General features: G+C 39.0%; 1 protein-coding gene across 2 annotated transcripts in view; it reads right to left on the bottom strand.

Moving 5' to 3' along the window:
* SLC35D2 (solute carrier family 35 member D2) overlaps positions 1 to 21,290 on the bottom strand; it is a 30,871-nt gene that overhangs the window by 5,108 nt on the left and 4,473 nt on the right. Inside the window, exons 2-11 of one of the 2 annotated variants that reach the window (XM_090038596.1) lie at positions 20,839 to 20,872; positions 19,868 to 19,954; positions 16,596 to 16,663; positions 13,081 to 13,152; positions 11,993 to 12,061; positions 10,947 to 11,049; positions 9,807 to 9,899; positions 5,806 to 5,873; positions 3,545 to 3,623; positions 191 to 273 (exon numbers count right to left, since the gene is read on the bottom strand). In XM_090038596.1, coding sequence (XP_089894722.1) covers positions 191 to 273; positions 3,545 to 3,623; positions 5,806 to 5,873; positions 9,807 to 9,899; positions 10,947 to 11,049; positions 11,993 to 12,061; positions 13,081 to 13,152; positions 16,596 to 16,663; positions 19,868 to 19,954; positions 20,839 to 20,872 — 756 coding nt within the window. The remainder of the gene's footprint in view (positions 1 to 190; positions 274 to 3,544; positions 3,624 to 5,805; positions 5,874 to 9,806; positions 9,900 to 10,946; positions 11,050 to 11,992; positions 12,062 to 13,080; positions 13,153 to 16,595; positions 16,664 to 19,867; positions 19,955 to 20,838; positions 20,873 to 21,290) is intronic. The other variant, XM_090038597.1, reaches the window with a different exon arrangement.

The following is a 21,290-nucleotide window of genomic DNA, read 5'->3' as shown; positions in this document are numbered from 1 at the left end:
CTACCATGATACCATACATGTGGAAATAAACATAAAAGTATATAATAAAAAATAAAACCAATTATATAGAATTTTATATCCTGAAACAGCATATGGCAGATGTTTCAAAATGCCATTACCCAAAGTGGCTAACTGAAACAAATACCAAACTGTTCCTCACTGAGTCCTTAGTTTAGCAAATTTCACTCACCAAATATTCAGTCCTATGAAGTTTAAAAATGAGAATATGTAATCTCCACCAAACAACATTCCAATATAAGCGATGGATACATTCTGAAAAGAAAGCAAGTCATGTATTTACTGGAAGATGTTTTATCTTCTGGGAATTTAAACATCACAAAGTTAATTTGCTTTTGTCCATTTTCATGTATTGGCCCCTTAAAACCTACTAAGATTATTTATAACCTATAAGCAATACCTATTAAATGTATTCCTTAAATATGATGAATTTACTAAAAGCTAATTTAGGTGCAAGTTTTTTGATTTTTTTTATGGATCAGAAATTCAATTTTATTATGATTTTCATGTATCTTATTTGAAGGCATATTTCCAACTCAGCCCAACCTCCCTTTTTCCAAGTGTAAATCTCATCAATTGAACCATAACATTCTGATTTTTGCTTACAAGTGTGTAGAAGTGCTGGTATTCAGATTGGGACCAGCTGTTCAAATGCAGGCATAAACCTGTACGTCCAAGAATGGGAACCACCTTCTGAAAAATTTTCTATAAAATGTTAAGACTCATTTCACTCCTAGTTTCCTGAAAATAGGTTTTCAAGAAGAGGACAAATATTTTAAACTAAAACAAAAGTTAATTTATTAGTTTTCTAAAAGGGTCACTGTCTTGCTTTGCAGATTTAAAAGACAGCCAAGCATGTAGCTATAATTTGGTGTGGATACAACTGTTAATTCAGAGACAACTTTAACTTAAAAAAAGAAATCCTACAGACAGACAGAAGGATAAAATGCTAAGTGGTGTACTATGCTGTTTTAGTGTCTAGCATGATTATTAATAATCCCATATTTACTGGGACGCAGAATCAGAAAGTACTTTCCAAAACTGAAAAAGGAAATTTTCAATACGTAAATTAGAAACTCAAAGGTAAAGATAACATGTCCTAAATGAAAGCTAACCTCAAGCAATTTACACTTAAATTGCACTAAGCAACTGTGTTTACCTTCTACCTCCCATAAGATCAGAGTGCACATATGCATTTACCACAGAGCAGCTAACGTGCGTGTAACAGGGGGCCTTCTCAGGGCCAGTCCTCCATTGGCCCGCCCACCTGTTCCTGGACTAACTGCCTGCCTCATTCACCTGCCATGCCCTGTTGTTTCATAATTGGTTCTAATTAGGCAGGAGGCTGCCCCTTCCTGCCCCGATGCCAGGGGGCACTCTCTGCGGCTCCAATCCTCCCCTACACCACAGCCCAAGCCTCGCAGATGGCATCCAGGTGACACAGTGCTCCCGGCCTACAGCCGGAACAAGCTTAGGCCTCATTGTCAGGCCTGATTCATTCATGCACTCATACAGCCCACCTCTCACTAGGGCCTCTCACGCTCCAACCCTTCTCAGTTCTCTCTCATGCATTGACAACTTATATACTGCCTTGCTCCCTCTTGGAGAAGCCCCCTTAAGCCATAGCCTTTATCTAGCACACACCTTGGGTGGCAGACATACTGTCTTTTGGGCCTCTCCTGCAACCAAAGGGGTAGCGGCCAGCCAATTACCCAACCTGGACCAAGCCTGCCTTGGCCCCTCCCAGGGCAACTCTGTACACACACTCACAAACACACACACACATACATACACACACACACACACACGTGGCTCCCAGCGCTTTGGTTTCCCCCCCTTCACTGGGGCTATGGGGCTTCCCTCCCCAATGGAGGCTCAGGTGGCTGTAGCTGTGCCTGGCCCTGATTTCTACCCACACTGATGTGAGGGCTAGGGATTATTGAGGCACCCCGACCTGCCTTCCACCCCGGTGGTAACGGCCTGGTATTTCCTGAGGATTCCCATGCCACTGGGAGCTTCACTAGACCCACTCCCGGCAGGGTGCAGTTTATGTAATGCCCAGGACCATGAGCCTCCTGCTCCTACCTGCAGCTGTCCCATTAAGCAGTTCAGCCAGGCAATATTTCTGCCTGCTCTGTCAGCAGCAATCTGCTCTGTTTATATAGGCAGCCAGTGTCTCAAAATGGCTGCTGCAATCAAGCACCTGCTCGCTGTCTGGTTCAGCCCTTAAAACGGCAGGCACCAACAGTGCCCTGCCATATGTGGTAAGTCGCTGCCCCTTTCTGCTCCACATTAAATGGTCTGTATGTCCACACCCTTAGGTCTTATCCACACTGCACTGATATTATTGTAAACTGTCTGTGTTAAATCAGTTCAAAAGGCTGTCTGGACAGTCCAATTTCAGTTTAAGCAAGGCTCATTTTGATTTTGATGAAGACAATTCTTAATCAGTTTAATGTAAACTAAGATAAGTTACTAAAATCAGAGTATCCAAACAAGGGCTTGCATTAGGCCAACTAAAAATAGCTAAAATCACATATTTGACTAAACCAGAATGACTTTTACATGTAGACAAAACCTGAGTTACATCATCAAGAAAATATCCTGATTTCCCTAGTGTGGCTCTCCTGCACTGCAAAATATTGCATTGCCACCTAGATGCAGGGTAAATCTTTATTAGGGCTGCGTGAAATGGGCCCTATTTGATTCAGATTCAGCCCGAATAGGGGACAGTGATTCAATCTGTTGATTTGGATCACTGAACCTGATTCAATTCGGCCGCATCTGAATCTGAAGATTCAATGCTAATTCGGTGAATAAGCAATTCGGACACAGGCACAGCTTTAAAAGTTTTTTTCTACATACCTTGAGGTAGCAGTGCAGCTCATGATTGCTGCAATGCTGGGGCAGATGAAGCATCCCACTGGAGCAGGGGAGTCTCCAGAGTGCTTGGCAGTGAACCCGGAAGTGGACTGCAAGTACCCATGCCCCACCCCAGCTCAGCGATCAGCCACAGGGGGACCCCGGGTGCCCCCCCAGACCCAGGAGGCACCAGTCCCTGGGGAGGGGGGCCAGGAAGTGGTTCTGGTCCACTTCCAGGTCTGCTGCTGAGTCCACTGGGGAGCCCCCTGTGCTTTTGTAAGATGCTGTATCAGCCCCAGCATCACAGCATTCAGAGCCTCTGCTACCTAGAGGTATGTATAAAACACATTTAAAACTGTCTCTATGTCCAAATTGCTGAATCTGTCTGAATCTTTCCGAATCAATTTGGAGGGTTCTCAAATTGATTTGGAGAGATTAAAGAGTCCTCTGATTCAATTCAGATTCAAAGATTTGGCCACCAAATAGGGTCAAATCTCTGTTGAATCAAATCAGGGACCAAAGCTTTGCACAGCCCTAGTCTTTATGTTGAGTTCCATGCAAATACAGCCAGCCATTTTAAAACATATTCAAGACACCTGTGAACTGAAAACTCTACATCGTCCATTTCAATATTCCCATTTCTCTTTTGCCTTTTACAACTTACTTTAATAGCACCAACCACCGCTGTTGTAAGTGCAGAATTGTAGTGACTGCACAGGACTGTAGAATACATTAAGAGAAACCTGAAGTAGGCAGACAAATCTTAGTAAGTCCATTACATGTGAATCTATTACGTAAGTAAACACCATAAAATAATGACACTTCCTGTTACACTAAAATAAAATGTTATCTAGTTATAAAGTTTTAAAATAAAGAATATTTGCTTGACATGGAGTTTTATTAAGTACCCTACAGAGTAGCTCTTTAAGGAGAAAAATGTGCCACTTTTTCTTGTGTGGCATTTATATCTGTATCCAACTTGTACCACTTATACATGGGGAGAACGAACTTCTAAGAGGTGCTGAAAATCTTCTTCAGTTATAAATACCAATATGAGTTGAGGATGGATCAGTAACATTCAGAGGTGCTCAGAACTGTAAGTGATCAACAGTTCACAGGTGGATGAGAATAGGATGGGTTTCAATACGGACAAGTGCAAGGTGTTGCACCTGGGGCGGAAGAACCAGCAGCATACCTACAGGCTGGGGAACTCTCTTCTTGTCGGCACAGAGGCAGAAAAGGATCTTGGAATCATTATTGATTCCAAGATGAATATGGGCCGCCAATGTGGGGATGCGGTTAGGAAGGCTAACCACACTATGTCATGAATCCACGGATGCATCACAAGCAGGTGATCCTCCCCCTATCCAATACAATATTGGTCAGGCCGCAGATGGAGAACTACATCCAGATCTGGGCAGTGCACTTCAGGAGGGATGTGGACAACATGGAGAGGGTCCAAAGGAGGGCCACTTGCGTGATCAGGGGGCAGCAGGGCAGGCGCTATGAGGAGAGGCTAAAGGACCTGAACCTGTTCAGCCTCCACAAAAGAAGGCTGAGAGGGGATATGGTGGCTGCCTACAAACTTGCCAAGGGGGACCAGCAGGCTATGGGAGAGTCCCTGTTCCCCCGAGCACTACTGAGGTAACAAGGAACAATGGCCATAAGTTGACTGAGAGTCAATTCAGGGTAGATATCAGGAGGCACTACTTCACTTTCAGGGTGGCTAGGAGCTGGAACCAATTTCCAAGGGAAGTGGTGCTCGCCCCTATCCTGGGGGTCTTCAGAAGGAAGCTAGCTAGACAGCCACCTAGCTGGGGTCATTTGGCCCCAGCATCCTTTCCTGCCCATGGGAGGGGGTTGGACTAGATGATCTGCTTAGGTCCCTTCCGACCCTACCAACTATGAAACAAGGATCCTGGTTTTCTCTAATAAATAAAATCCCTAATTTTTGGATTAAAAAAATAATCCCAAATCCACATTTTTCCGTGATTAAAATGAAACATCACTAATATATAGATAGAGAGATATCTATATATTAGTAGACACATAAGTAGATATATCTATATATTAGTGGTGTTTCATTTTAATCACAGAAAAATATATCTATATTAGTGGTGTTTCATTTTAATCATTGAAAAACATGGATTTGGGAGATTTTTTTTTTTGTCAGAGAAAACCAGGATCCCTGGTGATCAATATTTTACAGGAGACTTCAATTCCTCTTGTCCCTTTAAAGTATATCTACCTTCTGGGAAAAAAGCAACTCTAAAAAGGACACTGTAGGATTACTGTTTTGTTTATTTCATTGGCTCTACACCAAATTTGTTCAAAATACAAGTAAAAAGAAAAAAGTTCTTTCTAAATATCATCTGCTCAAGCCCTATCTGAGATGTGAATCAGGTTGCGCTCTCTATACGCTATCTCGCCACCAGTAACACAAATGACATTATTTAAAATTAGCTGACACTTGGGTTGATAATGTGTGAGAGAGAATAGAATCCAGCTGGCTTTTCTAGCCTTCTTTGGCTCTGCAATGCTAACTGTATTTTTTTATTGTTATTCATCATTTTATAGAGTCCAAGTTGTGCCAGGTACTTCAAAGAGCAAATACACAGAAAGACACCCTAGCCTACCGACCTTACAATCTATTAACTGCAGGGAGAGAAACTCATGGAACTGAAAGAGACAAATAAGAGAGATTTAATAAAAAGGTAACACTTTTCTAACCAATACATTTTTAAGGACAATAAAAATTGTTTGGATCCAGTCCCTTGTCATTAAACATCTCCTGAGAGTCTCTCTCCCATATTTTAATAAAGCACATTCTCTTAGAAATTTCCATAAACCTACTTTGAGGATTTTACTTTGAGATTCAAAATAATAGTAGCCCAAACATTGACATTTGTCAAACTATATTCTTACCCCAACAAGCAGGAAAGAAGAAATTGAAAGAGAAATAAAAAATTTGTCCAGTGCTTGAAATCTGTGGCCTATAAAAAAAAGCAAATATATGATTAGATGCTATATGATTAAAAGCGTATATACATACATGGAGAATATGTCTAAAATGAAAATATGAAAAAATACTAAGATACATACTGGAATTATGAAGGGTCAATATTCATACTGGAAACAATTTACAAATTTAACTCAGTAAATAACAAGTTAATGGTACGAACAAGTTACAAATTTAGTTTATTTGTAAAACAGTTTTCAATTGCCTCTGTCATTACTTAACTGTAGAAGACTGATATGGTAAAATGTGTCTGGAAAGCACCATGCAACCAGTGAATACTAATTTACACTTCAGACAAATTAGTGATTTGAACACCCATTTATGCATAGAGTTGATATTGTATATCATTTATATATAGCAAAGCAGTCTTTACAGTAACGTTAGTAAAAAGCTATAAAAATAAATCTCTTCCCCTCAGAATTGTATCTATTACAAATAAAAGGACTGTTAGTCTACAGATTTTAGGGTCTGATCCTGTATCTACTGAAGTCAAAGAGATCTTTATTACAGTTTTCAATGAATATTCAGCATCTTTGCAGACATAAACAAGGGGCTTCTTAAGTGGATTTACAGCATGCAAGAAACAAGAATTTTTGTGGGTGATAATTTTTATTGGACTTACACAGGCTTTCAAATGCAGGGTACCTAAAGAAGAATGCACTGCAACCATGAAGCTGATCCAATAAAGGATATCATCCACAAAAATCCTTTCCTTTCATGTATTTCTTGAACTATCAAGGTTACAACATCACCCCTTTACTGCATGTTGTAATTCGGGAATTCATGAACGTTCATGGAAATTTGAGATTTATTTAGCTCTGCGTAATTGTGATTTGCCAATAGTGGAGTATAAAAGGTAAAGAAGGTATACAATTGAGCCTCTACTTTTTGCAAACCAGACCCCAAATTATTTGGCTGTAGTGGCTGATGGGAGTAAACAATTTGGTTGATCATCTACCTTTTCAAAAAACCATTATATTATGCAAAGCCTTAGGTAAGGATGGTTAGCTTAACATCATCTTCACATACAAGTATTGAGCAACATTTTCTTTTTACTGCAAAGACAAGAATGTGTGTGTATCTTTAAGAAGCCTTCATTCAGCTCCCTGAAAATAGAAACTTGTAAAAAGAGACATCAGAACACTCCTTCATTCTAACAGAAGTAGTTGGCAAATGGAAGGAAAGGACTATTTCAAATATTTCATTTATCACATTAATTAAGAAGTTAAAACATCATATTGAAGACTGTTTCTTGTGAAAGAGGATAACAGAAATCAAAATTATACATTGGCAACTATTATGTTAGGTCACTTTCCCCCTTATTGACCACTGAGACTACTTCCAGCACCCAAACCAGATAGTTTAAATGATCGAATATGCAGCCATAAAAAAACTGGAATCATGACTGTTACAAAGAAGCATCAAAGAGATTTCACTTTCTCTCTTTTTTTTTCAGTTCACTTTCTCAGAGTAAGATGTGCTAATAATCATCCAGCACGGCTATGGACAAATGACTGACTGAGACACTCACAGACAGCATTGTTTATGAGATGCTCTATTTTATCAACTCTGCACTAGTCATGGGAAGTGGAAAAAAATTTCCTCCATTACCCAGACTGAATATAAATATTTTGGTTGGCACTGCCCATCACAGCAGACTGTATACTGCTCATGATGGACTGAAGTGCAAACCCTGACGAGATAGCAGAAATACAATAAAAACTCCTGTTATCTGAGAATCAGCTAAATTAAAGGTATTATTTACACTAATCTAAAAATCATTCAACAGTTTCTCTGCATTTTCTGTTATTTTAATTACCGCATAGATACTGACCACATAAGAAGCTAATTGCGCAGTGGCCGAATAATACTGCACAGTAGAGCACCACATCACCAACAGTACCAATACGCTACTGCACAGTAGTGTCACTAAAAAGGTGTTCAACAGCACTACTGTGCAGTAACTCCAGTTACTGTGCATTTATTTAGTATTTGATTATACAAGTGCTAAATAAATGCCCAGTACCACTGTGCAGTAGTGTCTCATGTAGATGTGGCCATTGAGTTTCCTCTCCAAAAGTAATGGGACTTAATACTAATAGATTAAATTAAATGTATTCTCAGTAGCTGTGATAGATTTGTTGTGGTTTTCTTTTCGTTTTAAAAAAAAACCAAAAAGATCATTGAATTGCTTTTGAGAAGTGCCAGATAAACATCCCAGGACAATGAAATCCTTCCTCTGACCAGCGTATAACCGCAGCAGTAAACTTCCTTGTGCACTGCCACTGAAATGCCTCCACCCTTTCAGTCTTCTATAGTTAAACCCTATTACCATGTAAAAATTTGGGCCTCTGCTGAAAACACAAACAAGGCTGTTTGATATGCTTTTGAAATAGACAATAGTTCACTAAACTAAACTGAGGCTACAAGATGATATTTCACACAGAGGACAGAACTTCACCATAGTAATGACAGTATTTTAAAAATACACCGATATAAAAATGTCACGGCCTGTTCAGTGCACAACAGCACGTAACTGGTAAATATTAACTAAAAGGGAACTACTGAAAGAAGCAATGGCCACCTATACACAAGTGCAGAGGTTGCTCCAATGCACTGGAATTCTAGTGTGGTGAAGGAGCAGACTTGATTAATAGAGCCTGCTGGAGTGTGGTAACTGCTGTGCTCCAGCAGCTACCTGCATCTCGTGTCCCTGCACTTAAGGTGGCAGGGGGACTTGAACAGGTATGCTTATTCGACAAGCTTTCGTTCCACCACCCCCACCGCAATTTTTAAGTGCAGAGACACTAATATATGAGACACGATGGTGCTCTAAATAAATAAGCTCTCGGAGCCGCTCTAAATAAAGTGCTACCCCCTCCCACTTCCACAGCATGTGTAAAAGTACCCAAGGACTACTACCTATAGGCTCTTTCTTCTGAAGGTAAAATCCACATACAGAAGAAAAACTGCCTTTTAAAAAAATCCGTAAAGTAGGGTGTGTCTACACGAGATGCTTTACTACGCAATAAACTAACCTACTGCGCAGTAAAGCAGCACTGTCTACATGTGTGCAACATTTACTGCACAGTAAATTTGTCTACTGCATAGTTGGCTACCACCTGTATATACACGTAGTAGATTTACTGCATAGTAGCACATGTGTAGACAGCTGACTGGGAGCAAATTGCTCCTAGTCAGCGCAAAGAGCAGGGGGCAGGGAATTGCCCAGGGCAGTCCCAGCCTCCACTCCAATCTCAGAGCCAAGGCTGGGCAGGAGTCAACTGCCTGGGACAGGAAGCTGCTCCCCTAGAGCCCAGACTTTACTCTGATGTCCCCTGCCAGGCTGGGGCTGGCCCCTGGGGGAGCCTGCAGTTCCCCCCACCCCCTTGGCTGACGTAGGAGGGGCAAAAGAGGCCAGGAATAGCCCTGCACTTAACTGCTCCAGTCAGAAGCAAATTTGCTCCCCAGGGGCACAAATGTAGATGCGCTCCAAAAAAATACTGCATATTTTACTGTACAGTAAGCTAATAGAGCATTAATAGCATGTGCACATGCACCTGCACAGTCAAATAAGAGCACTCTCTTATCACTCTAACATTAAATGTGAAAACGATACAATATGGTGTAGATTTATTTTTTCTTTTTTAAGGAGAGAAAGTGCATTTACAGTTTTATTAATCATCTTTTATGTTGTTAAAATGAATGGCCAATATTTCTGGTTGGGTGAAGAAATAAACAGCCAGAATATACTAAGTAACATTTTCTGCACCCTGCTGAAATTAATTCAGATCAGTAAGCTATAAATTTGGAGAATGCTGCTAGCACAGTTTACTCCTAGGACCTCTGAGTACATAACATGCACATAAAGTAAGATAATGTGGAAATTTGAGAAGAGGCTGCTTACTTGCTGTAGGTCTCCAGTAGAGAAACTGATAATAACCGTTGGAATCACCATAAAAAAAGCATTATAGAAAAGGACTCCATATTTCCCCAGCTCCTATGAAATATGAAACAGACCTTTTGGAGATTTGAAGCATGTTAGGCAATAACAACGTAACCACTGCTCTGGTGGTCTATTTATGACTAGGCATAACTCAGGCATAACTCAGTGCAGCACAACTGAAATAACAGAATCACAATCTTTACACTTAAAGCCTTTAATCACTGTGATGAACTACCATTTCACTCAGCATGTCTGCACACTCAGTTCTGTACTGCCTCATGTTCAGGGGTATATAGTCTCAATCACAGAGCTAGAACTTTAATTAAGTCCATATCCTGAACTGCTTCGTGTTGACAGCTGGTGAATTCTGGAATGTAGCCTGGTGTAGCTGGGCTTTGGAAGAACCACCAGATCTTGTACAGGGTAAGGACTCAGGAGTAGCCTGAGCTAGTACGCAAATTACACTTTGTTAGGATTGGGAGACCTACACAGCACGATGAGCATGTGATCGTAGCACATATAGACAGACACTTGCTAGCTAAAAGGTACCTAGCAAGAGTAAAAATAGTAATGAAGGCATGGCACTATTGGCTTCAGCATGGGATGGCAACTAATGTACAGCCCTAACAAGAGACCAGTTCTGAGCTCATACTGCTGTGTTTTCACTACTCTTGTTATATGCATGGAGCAAGCTCTTGATCCAGCATGTGGGGGGTGGAAGGGAAAGGAAGGGGGACTGTGGGCCCGATGCAGTCCATGGGGCTGGCTCCACACCACTATTTCAACCTGTGGACTTGTCCTCCTGGAGCCAGAGGAGTTTGACACCCTTGACATAATATAATACCATGCTCCACTCCACTATTAAGGGTGAACTGGTAAAAGTCAAATATATTAATTCCTTCTATGCAGCCTGAAATTTTCCCTAGGTTAACTGTAATAAAGATCATGTAATTAACTAGAATATGAAAGCACATGAAACTCATTATATTTGTTAAAATCTGGTGTTACTTGACATTCATCTAGTCATGTTATAACAGAAGGTAAGTCCTTTCCAAAAAATAAAAATATGCCCCCTATAAAATCTGTTCATCACAAAGTTACCTTTGGATCAATTTTCTGTTTTGTGTAAACTCCATTTGCTGCTGTGAAGATATCGTTTAGCAATACAAAGGTATAGCCTTCCAAATTAAAAGCAAGATCTGATCTGAAAAACATGAAGTTATGTTATATATATATTTTTGCATGTATATATAATTTTTGCATTCTATTGTCTGCAGATATATTTATAGATGAAGAAAGTCAAACCTTGAAACCTCATCAAATTCAAGGCTTTACCAGCAGTTGTCTTACAAACAAGTCAGCACAATAAAGCAAATTTCCAAGAACTGGCACCAAAAAAAGAAAAAAGAAAAGAATTGTATAGAATTTACCTGGCTCAGTGCTAACAACCTGTCCCATAATTGCATACTATTTCTAACAGGTAATAACCAAAAAACTATTGTTATAAGTAAAATCAGTGTTTCTTCTGTTTTGTTTGTCACATTAGATAAATTATTTCATACAACTGTGGATGCACTAAGGTCATGCCAGATGGAAAATACTAATCTAATTATAACTCATTCATATTTTGTATATAACAAACTAAAACTTAGGACTTACATTACGGAATTGCAACTTCCCAAAAAGAAGTGTCAACAGGAAAAGTAGAGGAAATAGTAGAATAGATGAACCCCAAAATACTAATTTGAACTTGTCCAAATGTATATGAACTGTGGCCACTTAATAATGTTATGCATACAGTTAGTGTGAAATGTCACCCACTCTAACAAGGACTCAGGTATTTTTTCCTATGACATTGTTGTATTCAGTGTTATAGTATAGAAAACCTGCTGTCATAACATATGCTTAGCTTGCTATGTTCTTTATATTCTTGGGTATATCTCAAACCTAGCATTGCAAAATATTATTCCATTAGGACTAGACTTTGGATTTCTATTTCGTGGCTGCCATTGACTTCAGCAGATGTACTATCTGAGGTAATTTCACTAATAGGATTTTTACTCAGATTTGGTACTTAGTTAAAAAAAAAAAAAAGCAGTGCAGATAAAACACTGAAGACATTTATTGAGAACAAATAAAAGACTTACCCAGCTGCTATGAAGGCCCCAAGAATGATGGCAAATACACTGACTATAATACTCAGTGGATATCTCTTCCTGTAAATAAAAAACACAGTTCATATTTACAGTTAGAGAGGAAATGTAATGGCACCCAGTCCACTTGTGAGATTTCAAAGCAATTAACTTTTGGAAAATAATTAACTGGAAAACATTAAAACCTGATGGCCTTAAACAAGGCAAAGCTCTCGCTGCATGTATAGGACTTCTAGGATTTGGGCCACAAAAATTTAAAATCACCGAAGTAATGGAAACTGTAGTCAGATAAGCCTCTTATTAACAGGGGTCCTAATTTTCTCTGATAAAAAAAAAACCCAACAATTTTTTAATTAACGCCCCCCCCCAAATCCACATTTTTCCCTGATTAAAATGAAACACTATATACTATATATTTTTTTTTTGAGAGAGAGAGAGATAGAACCCCAAAAATATATATAGTGTATAGTGCTGTTTCATTTATATATTATACCAATGTATAAAATATAGTGGCATAATATAACTATTATATATATATTATACCACTATATTTTATATATTGGTATAAAAAAAAAAATATATATATATTTCTATATTACCCCTATTGGCTAAATTACCATATTTTAGCCAATCAAAACTCACTGGGTCCCATTCTGCTTGCCTTATTCACGTGAAGGAGTCAAGTGAATTAGGGCAGGCAGAAATATTTTCTTGTATCTACATGTATGTGCATTTATGAATCAGCAATTTCACGAATAAGCAATCCCTAACTGCTTTCTAAACTATTTGATACATTCTATTACAGGGGTGGGCAAAATACGGCCAGCCAGGCCATTTTATCCAGCCTGTGGGGCCCCTAAAAAAATTTAGAAAAGTAATATTTATCTGTCCCCAGCCACCTGTCATGCGGCCCTCGATGGCTTGCCAAAACTCACTAAGCAGCCCTCTGTCCAAGACAATTGCCCGTCCCTGTTCTATTAGCTAGTGAGAATGAGGCGTCCAATAAAGTGATCACATGTCAAAAATACCCCTTTTGGTATGACATAAAATAAAGGTATTTTAAAATGGAAAAAACAGATCACCCCAGTATGATGATTTCCAGCAGTAAGGTGAGTGGAATGGTAAACTTCCTGAGCACTGTAAACATCGGCAAACTGTCAAAAAAAATCCAAGCACAGGGTCAGATGCATAGCATTCTTATTTTTTAATCCTTATCTATTTTTACTAAGCAGAGGATGAAATTATTAGACCAGCTTTAAATTACCAGAACAAATTCTCAGCCTCTTAACATACATAAAAATGTCAGTCTGACACTAGAGTCAGATTAGATAACAGACTGACTTGAAATAATGAGGCTTGCCAGTTTTTTAAAAGAAACAAAGAAGCTGCTACCTGTTACAAAGTCTCCTGTGTCAGAAAAGGAGGAAAGAAAGAGCAGTGGCTATTTTCAACCTCTGCTGAATGCAATCTATATGAACTAAAGCCTACAAAAATCCGAGAGATCATAAAAATACGTAAATTGAGGGTGCTTATTTTAATGTTTAAAGACAATCAGTGATTGCTGAATTTACTGAATTTCACTTACTTAAATTTTAGGATTTCTATAAATGTATAATAAAAAAATACAAGGAATTGTACTTTGTGAATGAGTTCTACGTGTAGAAGACACAAATATGGTGCATATTAGAAACAAGAAAGATGATGCAACCCTGCCCATAAAACAAATTACAGTATTGCTTTTGAAAACCAGATTGTTAGAACTCACTGAATGCTGTATTTGGGGTGCCTTCTGCATTTACTGATAATGCACTTGAAGCTGACATTTTGGAAATCTCACAGTATAGCCATCTGGACCAATTAATCCCATTTACAACATAACAACTAACAACAGTGTCAAATCATGCTACAAATCCCAGATTGTGATTTAAAAATCTTAAAACTCACTGAAAGATGGTCTTATATAAATAGAACCTATATTTGTCTTCTGGACATATCCTTTCAGAAACACTACATGAAGTGGAAAATTCTGTATTATAAATAAAAGATTAGCAATAAGAACACTGCATTCATTCTTACTTTTATCACATGAAAAGATGAGGAATGATTTTAAATAGTAAATCTAAAGGAATACTTTGACAGAGGGAGAGGAAGATTTTGCATTTGGAATTATAATAAACCAAACCCTTTCCATTTCAGAATTGCAACAATTTGTGAAACAGCAAAACTCTGTTAGACTTCACTGAAAACATCTGCTTTAGCTAAGGAGTTATTGACAGCCATATTGTTGTGGTTTATTAAACAGTACTGAAATGAACAGTCACTTCAACGGGACAATTTGTGTGTACATGTAATGGAGCATGAATAAAAGCTACAAGAATCAGGTCTCTAATCTTCTGAAAAAATCATTTGTTTTATTAAAAGAAAGAAATATTAGGCTCCAGAAAGCCATTCAAAATTATAAAACAGATATCTGAACCCAATATGATACCCACTTGTAATGTATTTATCATTAAAATGCTGCAAGCTAGATAAAAGTTTACAATGATCATTAAACTTCTTTTCAAGGTACCAGAGGTAGTCTGACATATTACTTAATTTCCCATTCATGTTCAATCATACAGATCACTCCCCTCCCACAAGCAACTGAACACCGTTCAGCAAAAATAATTGTTTATACTAAGAAAAGACATTTTAGGAAATTGTGCATATATTTTTAGCTGCCTTCAGTGTAAGAAGTATCTAGTGCCTTTAGAAAAAAGCTCACTGCCCAGTCTGCTCTCTTCTGCATATCGTCCATTTCTCCCATCTATTCTGTTTCAGCCAAAAATAAGGATCACCTAGCATAGCTCCACAGATAATCTGACCCCAGCACTCTTTTCTGCCTAGGGCAGGGGATTGGACTCAATGTCTTACTGAGGTCCCTTCCAACCCTAACATCTATGAATCTATTAACTGGAATTTGGAAACTTTCAGTAACATGATCCAGGGGTAGTCTGCAATCTCAGATGCTACTACAGTCTTGCTACCCTCAGGTGCTCCTACTCCTCTGGAAGATTACTCATTTAATCCACACAGCAGATCCTCTGGTCTACATTCTCTTCATAAACCCTTCCTCTGAGCCACTGGTATGAAGACAGCCACCCAGAAGAGTGCTCATTGGCGGAAACACATTCCAGGTTTCCCTCGCTTTATGCTGTACATGCATTCCTGAAAAATGGCACATAACTCAAATTTGCAAAAGGAAACCCACTTTACAATGTAACAAATAGAGATATGCTCCAAGACCTCGATTGTACTGACCCCCAGACCCATTTCTACCACTTTTACAAAACAATTTTGGTGCTCACCAACAGCAGACAGTACACACAGGCACAGGTTGGTGGTGAATGTTACCTTAATGGAGATAACTACAGAAACACGTGTCGCAGACAATGAGCGAGGAGCAAAGATCCACACAGGAGACTATATTTTGGTGTGTGTTGCTCCCACAGTGCACCGCACAAAGTAGCTGACAGCGGGCTTTCACCACACCGATCACATAAGAATGAGTTTACCTCGCATATAATGAATTTTTTGGTATAAAAAGGGTCATTGCATAAGAGCGAATTTGCACAGAACCCGCAGAAAGCAAGCAAACCCTGTAATTGGTGCAAAGAAGCTGTATTTATGCTTCCTCTCAGTACAGAAAATACCGTGTTAACTGGCACTTTATTAGCCGGAAAGCTCTACTAAACCGGCATCCGAGGGATGCAGTAAAAGCAAAACCGGAAGTACCGCTTCCGAGGACTTCCGGTTTCACTGCCATGAGCGGAGTTCTTCTTTGTCACTTCTTCAGCCCGCAGCCCAAGACAAAGCAGCCTGTGCAGGGCCCCCTCCCTGTCCCCGGCACACTGATGCCAGGGAGTGCACCAGACGGTGCACATTTGATTAGCCATGTTACAGGGGTGTAGGTTGTAGCCGTGTTGGTCTAAGGTCACAGGCAGACAAGGTTCTTTGGGTGAATCTGATACCTTTTATTAGGCCAACTAAATAGTTGGAGAACAATTTTTAAGCAAGCTTTCGGGTTCAAAAACCCTTCGTCAGGCTAAGGAAGTTTCAGTAATTGATGTGTGCTCTTCCTTGATGGAATGAAAAATAAAAAAGCCAGAGGCTGTGCTGGTATGCATACATTTATGTATTTACATTTTCACTGACTGCCTGTCTTGTATGCATACCAGCACAGCCAAAAACCTGCTTAAAAACTGTTCTCCAACAATTTAGTTGGTCTAATAAAAGATATCAGATTCACCCAAAGAACCTTGTCTGCCATTTGATGAACCGGCACGTTTGATTAACCGGCATCCCCCATTCTTGGGAGATGCTGGCTAACAGAGCTTTTACTGTACTTCTAAAATGCAACTCATAGTTTGCAAACTGGTCTGATGCTTTGGTTGAGACTTTCCAACCAGTGCAGGGAATTTAACCATACATCACTGATTAAAAATAAGAAGCACCTCTGCAGTGCTTTGAAATTCTTAATCTTAAACGTATACTTCGAACCTACAAATATATACACATAAAAAGCAGACAGCTTACCCATGCCCTGTATTTACTGTACCTGAGTTTCCTGGTACTTGATAATCCACTTATGTGATTTCCAACATAAATCAAAGGCAGAGGGAACAACTGCAATGAAGTCAGAGTATAATTCAGATTAGACCTATACTTTAAATTAGAGATGAGGAACTTTATTTAATATATGTAATTTCATAAATGTACAATTCCCTATGTCCTGAAATAACTTGGTTATCTTGTTAGGTTATTTTTCTTAAAGAAAAGAAAAAACAGCAATAGCTTTGTAAACTAATCTATGCCCATTTAACTCATTGACTTAGAACTTCATTTTGTATTAACTGGCCTGAATGCTTTTATTGATTCCAGTGAAACTATGCTGAATTCCAGCAGCTGACTATTTATCCAATATGGAGTATCTAAAACACTTCAGCAATTAAACTGGTCTCACTTTTATAAAATTGATCCTTGATTTTTAGCTTAGTTCCACTGTTTGTATTTGGATGCAACTAAAAGATAGAAAGAAAGTGTTAACCGTGCTCTTGTGGGTACTTTATATACTAGCATGTATAGGAAAGGGATTATTTTTAAACCTAACTATGAGAGTACCTAATGAGCTCCTTAATTATTGAGGTTGGTGCAAAGAAAAATTAAACATTTACAGCTAGATAGAGCCTGCCTGGTCATCAGGGTAATGTCTACCAGAATGGGGTCCTTCCCCGACAGAAGCCTTTAGGCCCTACCACAATACAAATAAATTATAAATAGACTGAACTAGCCCTAAGAATATGGACAAAATGTTACGGATCCCTATAGAGGGGCCAGGTAGAATTCCAAATATTCTGTGTTCTTCTGACACAGAAAGGCCATTGGAGACAAATGCCAAACGTGCTAGGCAAAGAAGATAATCTGGAGCCATGGCCCAGCCCCTGCTTAGCATCAGCTAACAGAATTGGACTGACAGACAGGGAAAAATAATTTGCACCATGGAAGGGATTGAAACCAATAGTGCTGGTTTCTGCAGGTGTCAAACAGAGAAATGTGCCTGCCTGAAGCTATAGACTTTTCAAGCTCTCTGTGACCAAAAAGTGCACAAAGACACATGCAACATCTCAGAAGTTTTGTCATTTGTTTAGGTACAGAGTGAAAATGGAAACAAATGCCAAGGGAAAGGGAATATAATTTCTCTTACTCTAATGATAAAAATCACAGCTAACTTCAATTTATCAAGCACAACCCCAGCAGGCACTGAAATACTGCTTAACAAGGGCTAAGAACTGTGAAGTCTTATAATCAAAACCAGCACTTTGCAGACCCAAATCTCAAACTGAAAGTCCAATTTATTTAAACAGATCTATAATTCAGAGATTGTATCTCAGTTGTGCCTCCCCTCCCCTCAAATACAGAGAGGATGAGAGTGCATGGCACCATCATTTTGTGGCCTATGGCACGCTGAGCAAGAACAACTCTGTGACAAACTAGGCTAGGAATAATAAGTTCCAATAACACAAGAATACATGAAAGCAAATGGGAATTTTTGCTACTGTGAATTATTCCAGGCAAAGTACACTATGCACTTTAAAAGGTAAAAGAGTCAACACAGACAAATACAGCTGACTCACTGTGACTAGGAAAATCCAGTCCACTATAGCTGGTACATAACTGTGTTGCTACCCTGTCACAAGATAATCCTTTGACAGTTTGTTGGGATGTCTTTAGAAGAAAACGGGTAATACATTTTTTTAAACCTCAGACATTAAGAACATAGGGTTGAAGACACATGTTAGGAGAGGATGGGAACAGAGAATAAGATCACCAACACGTTTGTGCAGCTTGTTCCACTGCCCTTTAGAAACAAAGCTGCTTGTGATTTCTTCTGCAACCACATTAAGCAGAAAAGAAAATGTCCTCTCTGGCTATAACTGGTTTTAGAGACTTCTTTCTATGCCTGGTAGGGTCCTTGGGAGCTAAATGCACACAGGGCTCCCTTCGTTGCGCCATGCTAATCCTTAAACCCTGCACAGAAAAACTGGTGGCCTGCAGAGCTTGTCAGTGTGCTACCAGAGCTCCCGCACTGGTCCAGCTCCAGAACCCAAAAAGTTAATACAGCCACCATTTGACAACCCACTCCTTTGCCTGCTGCCTAATTTGGGGCTTTGGACAAGCTGCCATGCTGCCACAAAAGGTAGGTCATCTAGCTTGTGAGAAGCCCCACGATCCAGATCAGGCCCACAAAGCCAAATAAGTTGAACAACCCTGCCCTACAGGAAAAATAATTCCATAATTAAGACAGCAGGTTGTGATACAAGAAATCTGGGTTTAATTCTCAGCCATGCTTCCTGTGTGACCTGGGACAGACCAAATTAGACCAAAAGCCTATAAGATGTATATAAGCAGATGCATGAGTTCATGCAAAGTCCCAATGATTTCTGCAAGATTCTGCCTATTATCCTTTCACTTGAGAATGCTACCTCGGTTACTCCCTGCCTTAGTTCACAGACTGAGATACGAGACCCTTTCTCCTGCTCTGTTTGTCTTGCTTGTTTAGACTATATGTCCTTGAGTACAGAATTTGTCTCTACTCATGTGCATGTACAGCATCTAGCATAATGGGTCTCAAATTTGGTCAGGGACCTAGGAACCGATATAATATATCATCAGAGTATTTCTGATTACTGAAGAATTTGAGTAATCCTGACTGAAAGCAACAGAAGTTACCCATGTCTTACAACAGAAAAACGAGCATTCACTTTAGCTCCACTGATCACAATGGGGCCAAAACATCACATTCAGCATTTAAGGACCCACAAACAAATCAATAATTAAACACTACTTCCTACTGTTGTGTAAATATTAAGGCAATATTCCTCTAGATGCTCCTTATAATAGGCCAGAACATTTTATTATTACATCAAACACAGATCTTCACTTGACGCCCGCAAAAAAATCTGCACATGCAGGGAAAGCAGAATACTGAAGTCATATTATGAGGCTGACCTAAGGAGGTATTATTGCTATCAAAAATAATTTCCCAAGCTCCAAAGCCCCACTTCTTGATACCAAACAGAAACTACAGTTTGGTTATACACTATAATTCTTGCTGTTAAATTCAAGACTGTTATAATAAAACTAAATGATCAATTTACAACAGATTAATGAAACAAAAGTATAAAATAATCACATTTGGTAGAAGAGAGCTAGGAAATTAAACATTTGCTAGTTTTCTGTTACAGCTTTTCTCCAGAGAAAACATCTTTGAAAACCTGCCATAAAAACACTGTTAACAATTTAACTACCAAACCCAAACAATGTTCCTACCTTCACAGGGATACTTTTGTCAAAATCAGGGAAGTGAATAATTTTATTTAGTTTTGATACATATAGGATAAGTATGGTAGTGGCCATCTAAAAAAAAAGAAGGAAAAAAAGGCAAGAAACACGTAAGAACAAAAGGCTACTTTAAACTGATAAAATGCAGATGTATCAACAGCTTTCAAGACAAGTTCAGGATACATATTTGATAAATATTAGAGAATATGGCTAGGTACATTCAGGAAGCCCGATGCAGAACTGATCTAAGTTACGCAGTTTTCTGTAAGTGGCGCACTTTAGATGGGTAGTGAACAAAACATACACTTTGCCCTTTAGTAGGGGGGCAGGAGCGGGGGTAAATCTTAGACTGGGTTCTACCATTTTTAAACCGGTCTATGCATGCCAAACTTCTGTTCTGTTCGCGTATAGACGGTTTCTGATCACATCAACAAATATGTAATGACTGTCCCTGGCCTATGTCAGTCCAGTGTTTCTTTCAAAGAACATTTTGGAGCACAGTGAAACAGCTGGCATATTTTTCTTTGGTACCAATTTTGACTGTCACCTAACTGAAACAACAATACAAATGTGATATGCTTTACTGGCTAGAACAGTGGTGTTCAAACTTCTGGCCCCTAGGCTGGATGAGTGGTGCAGAACCAGTCCCCAGGCTGCATCTCACATGCCAGAGTCAATCTGCTCAGGGTCCGCTCATGAGGCCGGTTCACAAGGAAATTCCACAAAGGAAACGTCATAACCAAATTTATGATAAAGACTGTAAATGCTTTTGCAGAACTGAAATGGCTCCTACATTCTTTACCTTTGTTAAAACAAATCATTCCTCAGAATTTGTCTATTTTAGAACAGTATTATTGTGCTATATGACGACTCTTTCCTTCTAATGTTCCTTTACATTAAAGCACTTCAAATTTCTTTATCAGTCCTACGTACAATATAAGTTGTATTGTTGAACATACCTGCCCAATTCCAAGAAACATTGGAGATGGGAAGCTGAAATGAAGAGACAATTATAAATATACATCCTCAACACAAAGAAAGCAGGAGATGTCTAAAGTCTAGCTTCTAAATCTATAATTACTCACCTAAATGCTTAGCCAAATTTTCAAAATTGCTGAACAACCAGCAACTCTAACTGAAGTCCCGCAAATCTCTGTACTCTTATAACTAAATAAAGATTCCTACAAGAAAGCAATGGCTTATTTTAAGTACTCACTATGCCACAGGTAACCAACTATGGTCAGTACAACCAAATCTGAGAATTTTAAACATACATTTTATAATGGCATTTATACTTCCTTATTGGTAGTTCTTTGAAGTGTATACTCTCCTAAATTGTGTATTCAATTAAAATTTCTGTAGCTATTTAGAGATGAAAGCTTATCTCCACAGATACATTGTCTAGAAACAA

Source organism: Crocodylus siamensis, chromosome 3 (assembly GCF_052110815.1).
Source record: "Crocodylus siamensis isolate JL-2025a chromosome 3, ASM5211081v1, whole genome shotgun sequence".
Classification (NCBI taxonomy): Eukaryota; Metazoa; Chordata; order Crocodylia; family Crocodylidae; genus Crocodylus; species Crocodylus siamensis.
This window is presented reverse-complemented; position numbering and strand designations above follow the sequence as displayed.